This window comes from Gossypium hirsutum, chromosome A10, assembly GCF_007990345.1.
Source record: "Gossypium hirsutum isolate 1008001.06 chromosome A10, Gossypium_hirsutum_v2.1, whole genome shotgun sequence".
Lineage (NCBI taxonomy): Eukaryota > Viridiplantae > Streptophyta > Magnoliopsida > Malvales > Malvaceae > Gossypium > Gossypium hirsutum.
Genome location: NC_053433.1, coordinates 112,423,474 through 112,434,871, shown reverse-complemented (window position 1 = coordinate 112,434,871; position 11,398 = coordinate 112,423,474). Strand labels below are relative to the sequence as shown.

The window sequence follows — 11,398 nt, the reverse complement described above, 5'->3', positions numbered from 1 at the left end:
CTATTTTTATTACTATTATTTTTATTCCTTTTATTATTGTTTATTATCAATATTTATTATTATTGCTATTATTGCTATTATATTTTAATCTATATTTATTTTATCTCTTTATATCTATGTTTATGTTTTATGTATTATACCTATATTTATATTTACGCATGAACATTACTATTCTACTATTGCTATTTTTTTTTTATTTTCATTGGCAATTTTACTTATTATCATTTTGTACCTTTATTAATACTATATTATTCTTATTTTTACTACTATTATTATTATCATTACTATCACATTATTAGCATATTATTTTTTTATTAACACATTTTTACCTTTTTGTCAACATTATTATTTTTATTTTACTATTTTATATTTTACTTATTTATTTATCGGTTTACTATTAAGTTTCTTTTTTTATTCTTATTATCCTTATTTATTTTTATTTTCATCATCTTTATTATTTTTATCTGTTACTCTCTTCTTAAGTTACATAGCTTGCTCATTTCTTTCATTTTTGTCATTTATACTAATTCATTATTACGCTTGTTAACATCATGATTTGTTTCTTTTCGTTTTTACTAATTCGCGTTATATCATCCTTTACCCGACCCAAAATAATTCTTTCGTAAAAGTAAATATCCCGTATTTGGTAATTCGAGACAATCGTGCCCTAACTTACTGGGTTTCGACTTTTCTCATTTAACCTAAATAACGAAATAACTTACCGGGTATGACATTTTGTTACCTCAAGATAAGATTTTTGTTAACAAAGGCAATATTCGGCATTTGGAAATTCGAGATATCGTGCCCTAACTTACTGGGTTTCGATTTTTCTCGTTTACACTAAATAGTCGAATATCCTTTTAAAAAGGTCAAAATACATGAATTTCAAATAAAGGCAAGCTCATTCTCAAAGTTTGAAATGTCGTGTCCTAACTTACTGGGCGTGACGTTTTATTACTTCAGAATGAAGGAGTCCTAAACATCCGTTTTAACTTATTCGGCCATCTTTTAGCATCAATTCGAAGAGGGATTGTATTTCAAAGTCTTTCAAATTTTCAATCTTCGACACTAAGACACTAATTAATCAACTAGGTACCAATTTTGGGCGTATCGAGGGTGCTAACCCTTCCTCGTGCGTAACCGACTCCCGAACCTATTTTCTTGATTTACATGGACCAAAATCGTTATTTAAATAAATCAAACCATTTATTAAAAACAACCACTTTTATGAGGTGACCCGATCACACCTCATAAAAAAAGATTGGTGGCGACTCTTTTATTCGTTTTCATTTTCAAAACTTAAGTCAATTCCCCTTTTTTTCAAAAAAATGGTTACGACAGGGGTAATATAGTATTTGATACTTGAGTTTGATTTTAGTGTTCAATTTAGTGCTTGAACTTTTTTTTTTCAATTAAGTACCGATGTTGAATGTTTAACATACCCAGTCGAACACTAAAATTTAGGTGATACCTACTACATACAGTCAGCAGCAAACAAAGACACCCTTTAAAAGCCTATGGTTTCTAACTACGCTGCTAATAATGTACCACTCTTGTTTCCAATCTTCAGTATCCACCACCAATCTTTTTGTTTGTCCATGGAGTTGTTACACTTATATGGTCATGAATGATCTAATGGCTAGGCAGAACTATATCCACAATTTCTGGTATCACTTTCCTCAACTAGTTCAAAATCCAGAATGTCATTGGTATGGGAGTGGATGAGGTAAAGGATCCCTTTTTAAGTATATATTTAAATATGCATGCATGTATGTATATTTATTTCATTTGAAATAACATTGGCTTAGAGCTTATTTGTGCAAATAGGGGCATGAAATTGCTTTCGTTGCAGTCCCAGACAGTGCTTACTGTTGTGTTCCTTGGGAAAGAAGAAACATAAAGTATCAAATTAAGTAATGTGGTGTTCTTGCAATTGGGTCGGGTGAATGGTTTGGGAACTCTTCGAAATGTTGTCCACTGTGCAGTTGGTTTGTTCCCCAACAATCGCAAGGATTATTCTTCAGTAGCATACTTTTAGTAGCTTTCCTATGGGTTTGGTTCATAGAACCGAGAGCGTCTAGGTTGGTAGACCTGCAATACTCAAGGTAGAGGTACTGGTATAGGGCGTGTAATAATTATGGAGCTCATTAGCATGTGGGTAGACTCGAACCACCAATTGAGTCATATAGGCCACTTACCTACAACCATTGCTCAAGTGATACCTTCAATTGTTAGAGGATTGGTAGACTACTCGGTGAATGAAACTTTGAAGAGTCAGCCCCCTAGCATGTCTTTTTTGAAATTTAAGTTATCCTTTTCAATATAAATAAACGATAGATTATGTTTGTCGAAACCATTTTTTTGGTTGACTTTTTATTTGAAAAAAAAACCAAAAATGGAAATGAGAGTCGCCACCAATCCTTTTTTATGAGGTGTGATCGGATCACCTCGCAATTAAATAATTTTGATTTACTAAAACAATGATTTTGGTCTACAAAATTCAGGAAAATGGGTTCGGGAGTCGGTTATGCACGAGGAAGGGTTAGCACCCTCGTTACACCCAAAATTGGTATTAATTGATTACTTAATGTCTTGGTGTCGAAAATTGAAAACTCGAAAAGAATTTAAAATACGATCTCTCTTTATATTAATGTTAATTTCAATTAAAATTACTCGAGTAAATTAAAATGTTAAAACGCCTCCTTATCTCGAAGTAACAAATTGTCATATCCCCTACGTTAGGACACGGCACCTCGTATTCTTGAGAATAAGTTTGCCTTTAATTATTTTTATTTAAAACTCATGTACTTTAATTTTAAAAGAATATTCAGTTATTTAGGTTCAACGAGAAAAATCGAAACCCAGTAAGTTAGGGTACGACTTCTCGAATTTCCAAATACGGAACATTACCTTATTTTGAAAATTTTCTTTTTTGAATAATAATAAACCGTATTTTAAATTGATATGCATTTTTATTCGGGAATGGTACATCAGTTGACGAACGCATCTAAATTCAATGCATAAAATAGTGATAAAAGAGACAATGCATAATAGGATGATAATAATAATGAAAATGACAATAATGATAATAATAATACTAATTATGAAAATAATTAATAATAAATAATTTTTAAAATTAATGAAAAAAGGGTAATAAATAAGTAAGCAAAAAAAATGAAAAAGAAAAAAAAGAGTAATAATAACCATAATAAAAAAATAAAAAATAAATAAACAAAAGGAATGTACCATGTATACGAATAACAAACCATTTTTTAAAGGAAATAATAATAAAATAGATAAATAAAATAAAATGATAAAATATAACAGAAACCATAAAAATAAATAATAGTCAAAGAAAGGGTTCAAAATAAATAAACAAGGATTAAATTTCCATTTAGACGAAATTTTGGGATGGATTTTAAAATAAAGAAATAAAGGGGCAGATTGAAAGGCCTAAATAAAACGCGCACAAAGGTGGGAGGACCAATTGGGAAATTAATCCTAGACCCACTAAACGCATCATTTCACAAGGGCAAAAGTGAAACAAAATTAAAATTTCAGGGTAAAATTAAAAAAATGAAATGGGACTGAATTAAAATAAAATTTAAAAACGAAAGGATTGAAAGGGTAAATAGACCCTTATTTAAAAACACACCGATCGTTCGGGTCAGATTCTGGGTTTGGTCTAAAACGATATCGTTTTGGGGCCTTTTTGACCCTTTCAAAACGGCGTCGTTTCCTTTGCTTAAAGCCAAAAAAATAAAAAAAACTCATTTCTGCCAAAGTTTAAAAAAAAACTTCAAAGCACCTTTGTTTTTCTCTGCTAGGGTTTCTAATCCGGCTATGGGTCCGGCCGTCGGCCATTGTGGCGACCGCCGGTCAATGGTGACTGCTTCGCCGTCCACGGTGGCCGAAAATTTCAAAAAGGCCATTTTCTTTGGCTTTTTGACTCCCCTAGTCCAAAAACTCCATCTTTCATTAGAGATGGTAGCCTCGGCCCCCCATTTTCACGATGGCATAACGAAAAGGTAAGGTTTCGGCTTTTCATTTTTCTTTTTCGTTTGTTTCTTTAAAATAAAAACAAGTAAAATCACAAAATGAAAAACACCATTTTTAATCGTTTAAAATGAAAATAAAAAAATAAGAATAAAAGAACCACCTTTATGAATTTTTGATTGATTCTCTATGTTTTTTTTAAATTTTTTCTCTGTTTTTTTATTCAATTTTCTGTGTTTGTATTCAAAATCTATAAAAAAAACATTACATTTTTCTTGAGGCTTTTATAGCCCGATTTACAACCATTGTTCATTGCTACTTATTATTATTTTTTTCTTTGGGTGCTTCACTTCTCTGCAGAAGCAGTTGGGCGGTGGTGGCAGAGCAGTTGGTGGCTGACGTGGGGGAGCGGCGTTGGTAGGGTGCGACGCTTAGGCTAGGGGCTAGGGTTTTTTCTTTTTCTATTTAGGTTTTGGGCTGTCTAGGTCTTAGGGTTTTATTTTTGATTTGGGCTTCTGTTTTTTGTTGTTTTTGGGCTTGTAAGGGACTATTTCATTTTATTTAAAGCCCGGGTAAAATTGGGCTATTACAATGGTCTTGCTCAATTTTTGTAAATTAAACTTTAAGTCCAACAGCTATAACTATGATATATGAACATCAGAATTTTCTATTTATAACCCTAATCTTGGGATCTAAAGTAATGCTTAAATTGAGCAGGGTTTGGATCACCCGTATCCAAATAAATTGTAATTGTTTGTAAATCTATCCCTCTCTCGGAACTAGGATCGAATCTCCCTTAAACTTGGAAACCATAGCCATATACTTAGAGTTAATTGATGTAAAACTTAATACCAATAATATGAGACTTGAAAATAATGGGAAGAATCACTTGTTAATCACTTCAACTCAATTTGTTTGAGACCCAATGAAAAAAAGTAGCCGTAATTTTGCTTTTGCCTATCTATTTCTAGTCATTGATTGATATCTAATAAAGCATGGCTACCAACACTTTTTTTTTATTGGAACAGAAAAAGTATTACTTTACATTATATTTGTATTTCTTATTGGGATAAATTATCATAATAGTCACTTTTGTTTGCCTCACGATACATTTTAATCATATATGTTTGAAATATTACGCTTTAGTCACTTAGGTTAATATGTTGTAACCTTTTAGTAACTGAGCTGTTAACGGTGTAACGGTAAGCAGATGTCAAATTAAATCATCATTTCAAACAAAAGTTTCAGGTTAAATTATACAATTGGTCTCCATATTTTTATTTTTTTTGAGTATTTTAAATTTTTTGTTTTTTGTTCTTTATTTTCCATTCTCCATCTTTTTCAAGTACTTTTTCTATGCTTTCCATTAGTCTCTATATTTTTATTTTTTTGAACAATTTATTTTTTCTTTTTCTTTTTCTTTTCTTCTTTCCCATTAATTTTATCAAATGGAAAACACAGAAAAACTACATTAAAAGAGATGGAGAAGGGAGGAAAATAGAGGAGGGAGTAGAAGAGAATGGAAAATAAAGAAAAAAAGTTAAAAGAAAAAAAATTAAATTGCTCAAAATGAGAAAATATGGGGACCAATTGTATAATTTAACCTAAATTTTTTATTTAATATGATGATTTAACGTGCCATGTTAGCTTACCGTTACATCGTTAACGATAATTAACGGCTCAGTGACTAAAATGTTACAACAAGTTAACGTAAGTAATTAAAACGTAACATTTCAAAAATAAATGACTAAAATATAGCCTGAAGTAAATAAAAGTGATTGTTTTAGTTCTCATTATATTAATTTGTTAATTAATTAAAATATGAGTTTAGAAGGTAAAACAAACATGAATTTCTACGATGAAATTTATGGACAATGGTATTCCTTTGTGAACCCATTATGAATGTTTTTCCTCAAAATTTGTCTATATTATGGCTCTCTTTATATGAGTTTTGTCTTTTAATTTATGATGCTGTTAATAGTTGCAAAATAACATAATGTATATTAGAGCCTGAGGTTTGGCATTTGCTTGTTTTATATTCTTTGGATTTTTTGTTATTTATTTTTTAAAATATTAGTATTGAAAATTTTTGTTTTAACACATATTTGAACATATGTAAGTGTATAGAAAACTGATCAATATCTATAATCGATACTTATTATCTAGTTCCAACAATACATGGTTTAGTGAGTTGGTTTTGTAGGTAGTTTTCTTAGTTGCTCTAAATATATAAATTGAAAGAAAAAAATTACAAATAAGTTAAATAATTTGAGAAAACAGAGAAACATGCCATGGCGGCAGCCTTTACGACTACTGCAACAGCAGTGGCGGCGGTGGCTGCTGTCGTGGCGGTTGAGGCTATCACGGTGGCGGCGGCTGTTGCAGCGGTATAGGTTGTCGCATTGGTGGAGGCTGTCGCGGTGGAAGCTTTCGCGGCGGTTGAGGCTGTTACTGCGGTTGAGGTTGTCGCTGCAGTGGAGGCTGTCGAGCCGGCAGTTCAGTTGTCGCAGCGGTCGAGGCTGTTGCTGCGGTTGAGGTTGTCGCTGCAGTAGAGGCTGTTGAGGCGGCGGTGGCGGCTGTCGCGACGGTCGAGGCTGTCGCTGCGGTCGAGGTTGTCGTTGCAGTGGAGGTTGTCGTGGCGGCTGTCGCCGCAGTAGAGGCTTTCGCGGCGGTGGAGGTTGTCGCGCCGGTGGAGGTTGTCGCAATGGGGGCCACTGTCGCACCGATGGCGGTAGCAGTAGTCGTAGTGACGGTGGCAGCAGTGGCGGCAGCGGCGGCAGCTGTTGCGGCGGTGGTTGCTGCCATGACGGTTCCCACCGCGGCTTGCAAGATGTTCTACACTCCCAATGAATAATATAGTTGCATCCAACTGTCTTACATTGAAGGGACAGATCAAGGCAGTGCTTACCACATCTATGACATTCTGGATAAAACTCAACCCTTTTGACAAAAGTGAGATGATGTGGATGATCTTTTTCTGTGTAGTTGGTCCCAGGCTTGATGAATGTGGATATTCTTTAAGAACACAATTGCGATGAGCTGAAGTGTTACAAGCTGAACAATGATAAAACCAATATTTGGGATTCCTTTTCTCTTCACAAATATCACAATAATAATTTTCTGAATAATTGTCATCATCCTTGTGATAAGTGAGTTTGAAAGGATGTACATCAGAACTATGTTGAGCTGTAAGAGGCAATGTAAGACAGTTCTATTCCCAATAAAAATTGCACTGCTTACAAGTGAGCATCCAACCTTTAAAAAGCCGACCACAACCTCTACACAATTGATAATTCTTGCTATGAAAGCTATGGAGGCGATGTTCATGTCCTTCACATTTAGGCATATCAGAAACCAAAGAACATCGCAAACAATTACTTACTTGGCATTTATCACAGGTATAGGCAAAGCCACTTGTAAAATATTTGCACATTTTACATTGAAAAATGCAACCAGAAGTAAGTTTAAGAAGCTTTTGGCAATAGTGAAACCAAAGATGCTTCTTAACAGGTAATGCAGCACAAGCTTTGTGGAGAAAGAAATCACATTGTGAACAATAACAATAAGAAGTATCGATGGGTAGAAGGCAACCGTCGCATTGTTTAAAATCCCTAATGTCTCCACTCAGTATTAAGTTATGTGGATGAATTTCTCTCAAATCGACAGGTTCATTTGAGTCCGTCTCTTCTTCTGTTTCTGTAGAGTCAACCTCGTAATACAAACGACTGTAATTTGTTGCACACTTTACATGGACTATGTAATTGCATTTAGAACAAAAGTAACTCCCATGCTTTGCGTTCACCTCCTTCAAGCAAAATCTACATTCCCACGATTCAGATTCATTTTGGTCCAGGAAATATGTGTGGTAAATGCGGTGCTGATGCCGATAGAATTTGATGACGCGTGGCACTGAAATGCAATTTTTATGGACAAAAATACCGCATGTGGAACAAATATAAGGAACATAATTCCCTAGAGTGCCACAAGCATCACAAACTGAGACTTGTCTTGGAAATAGGGTAAATGGATGTTCATGATGAAGTTTATCTTCTATAGTTGGTGGTGATGACACACACCTACTATGAAGGACAAACTTGCAAATTGAACAAAAATACACGACAGCATTAAGGTTGGTGGTTTCTTGGCATATTTGACAAGGATGATATTCGTCGACAGATTGAAGAATAAGAGGGTGTTCGCGATGGAAAGGTTGATTGATTTTGGTAGGTATTGTGGCACATTGGATATGAAGGGCAAATTTGGAAGGTGGACAACAATAAACAAATCCCCGACGTTGGGGTTTTTGACAAATCTTGCAAGAGAGTCTTTGACTGTTAAATTGTAAAAAGAGAGGATGTTCTTGGTGAAAGAGGTGATTGATTTCTGTTGGTAGATCAACACATTTTGAATGCAGGTAAAAGCCACAATTAGGAGAAAAGTATACATAATCTAATAATGGCTTACAACAAGCAAAACATTGAGCTTTTTTGAGTTCTTCAGTAACATTTCCTGTATTGATCGATGGATCCATACGGGAAATGTCTTGAAACTCTGCATTTCCTTTCTCAGCAATGCTATGAGAAAATAATGCACATTTGATGTGAAAGTTTAAATTGCAAGAACAATGATAAACAAAATTCTCACAGGGTTTTTCACAGAAATCGCAGGTACCTGTACCGGCGTTGTATGGATTCCTTGCAAGAAGATTAAGGTTGTGGTCGCGATGGAAAGGGTGATTCATCTGTGTAGGAGCCTCAGCACACTGCTTGTGTAGATAAAACCCACACTCCGCACAACCAAAGCTGGAACCTGACACTGACTCCCCACATCCTGAGCATTTCACCTTTTCAATTTCGTGGCCATGGCTTTCATTGGACACTAGTGGATGTTGATGGCTAAAGTGTTGAAGGCTCATCTTTGTGTTTTTGCTTGCTTGTTTGTGTATTAAATAACAACAAAATGGGTTGATGGAAGCTAAGCTTATAAATCAAATATTTATATTGTTGGAATTCATGAGAATCATAAAATGCTTGTGAGAATGGCAAATAATAGTAAGTCTGTTTTCCTTAATTCTAAGAAAAGAATAAATGATTGTTCATTTAATTATTAGTCTCGAAAAATTAGAAAAAGAATTACTTATTATATGATTAAACCATTTAGATTAATAGCGTATTCTCCTTCATAAGAAAATGAATATTGAAAGGAATGATAATATAGTGGAAAATTTTAATTATATATTTTAATTTTCAATGCTTTAACTTTTCCCTAGGTTATTGTGGGAGTAAAGGAATAAAAGTAAATCAAGTCTAATTATTAATTTTAAAGAGTAAACAAACAAACAAATATAACAAGAGAAGAAAGGAATTTTACTTTATCTTATGGTTTAATCAATAACATGTTATTATACAATTATTTCTTATAAATTCTTATCTTGTGAGTAAATAACAGAAGGGAATATATGAGTGATTTTTTTCATTAAATTAATTTAAATTTCTTCCTATTAAATGTAGAATTCTAACTTTTCCTAGCTCGAATAATCTTTTAGATTAAAATAATATTATTAAAAAAACAGAAATAGAAAATTGTAAGACTATTATGGTGTTATAAACCTTAACTTTGAAGAATGAAATCATAGACGTTGTGCAACAACTCGAAAGTTAGTAGTGTCGAAAACGGTGGTTTCGAAATTTTATTTTCGATTTGCGAGTCCGTAAATATTATTATAATATGAACGAGGTTAGTATAAAGTCTAATTAAAATTTGGTCTATTAATTTTGTTAATCTGATAGTTAATTAAGGTATAATGACTAAATTATAAAAATGATAAAAATTAATTGTTATGGATTTTTAATTAATTGGAGGACCAATTGAAAATTTGGGTGTGGATGTCGATTGTAATCCACTATCACATGTTAATTAAGCTTATAGGTTAATTAACTTAATTTTGATTAATTAAAAAACTAATTAAGATATAAATAACAACTTAAAATTGTCATTTTCTTTCTTCCACCTTTTGAGCTAAGGAAAACCTAGAAAACCAATAATGAAGTCTTAAGCTATCCAATCCTTGCATGAATTAAAATTCCATTTTTCATAAATTTTATATTTTTCAGATAGTATATGTTTGATTTAGTTAACTCTGGTAGCATTTTTCAAAATTGTTTAAGTTTTTTAAAGTTGTCATTGATGAGTTTTTGAAGTTTTTGGTGTTTAATGGTTAGATTCTAAACTTAGATATGAAACAGGGCTAATTTGTAAAGTGAAAATTATTAGTTTTGAACATAAGGATTAAAATGTTAGTTTTGAAAAATATTTTGAAATTGGTATGAATTTTCTGTAATTATAGACAATAGATGGTCTTTGAAGGATGTAATTGAGATCGATTTTCAAATTGAGGCTCAAATTTGGAAAATATGGTAATTTTGGTTTTAGGGACTAAATTGAATAAAATGAAAAAAATTAGGAAATATTTTAAAATTAATCTGTCATATTCTTATAATAGGATGTTATAAAGTATTTGGAATTGATAATGTCGAAACATTTTTTTTTGAAAAAGGGGTCGACTTTGATTTTTAAAACGAAAACAAACATGGGAGTCACCACCAATCCTTTTTTTATGAGGTGTGATCGGATCATCTCGTAATTTGATCATTTTAATAAGAAGTTCTTATTAAAATGATGATTTTGGTCTACGAAATTCAGAAAAACGAGTTCGGGAGTCGATTACGTATGAGGAAGGATTAGCACCCTCATAACGCCCAAAATTGGCACCTAATTGATTAATTAATAATGTCTTAGTGTCGAGAATTGAGAATTTGAAAAGATTTTAAAAATACGATCCTTTGTTAAAATATTATTTAATTGAATTTTTTTTGAGAAAAGGGTATATTTCATGTTAATCGAGAAAAAGAATTACGTCCCGTAAGTTAGGACACAATGTCTTAAATTCCCGATACGCGAATAAACGTCGAAGAATTTATTTTAAAAGATATTTGTTTATCTCGGTTTTAGAAAGAAATCATATTCCGTAAGTTAGAATACGATCTTTCCGTAATTCCACAGATTATTTAAAAAAAACGTTCGATTGTTCGAATTTATTAAGAAAATCGAAACCCCATAAGTTAGGGAACAATCTTTCAAAATTTAAAAACACGGAGCATTGCTTATTTTAAAAACGAAACTTTAAATGCATCGCGTAAAATGTAACGCGGTTTTGCGGTGAAATGTAAAATTGGTGCGGTGTTTGCGTGCAAATCAGGATAATAAGTATGTTAATGTAAATGAGAATATGAGGAATGGAAATAAAATAAAATAAACAAGCTAGAAATAAAATAATCAAATAATAAGAATAACAAACTAAAAATTTGAAACTAAAGACCTAATATTACATAAATAAATATGG

General features: G+C 32.4%; 1 protein-coding gene and 1 long non-coding RNA gene across 2 annotated transcripts; one reads left to right on the top strand and one right to left on the bottom strand.

Annotated features, from left to right (window-relative positions):
* Nucleotides 1-3,792: 3,792 nt before the first annotated feature.
* Nucleotides 3,793-4,666, top strand: LOC121207748 (uncharacterized). The gene is made up of 2 exons (XR_005902860.1): nt 3,793-4,028; nt 4,357-4,666. It is a non-coding gene; the product is annotated as an uncharacterized lncRNA (long non-coding RNA).
* Nucleotides 4,667-7,207: 2,541 nt separating this feature from the next.
* On the bottom strand, nt 7,208-8,911 carry LOC107934179 (uncharacterized). Its single transcript, XM_041078611.1, has one exon. The coding sequence runs from the start codon at nt 8,909-8,911 to the stop codon at nt 7,208-7,210; it is 1,704 nt and encodes a 567-aa protein (XP_040934545.1).
* Nucleotides 8,912-11,398: the final 2,487 nt, after the last annotated feature.

Coding starts and splice junctions, on each gene's coding strand:
- LOC107934179 (XM_041078611.1), bottom strand. CDS start 8,911: ATGAGCCTTCAACACTTTAGCCATCAACATCCACTAGTGTCCAATGAA.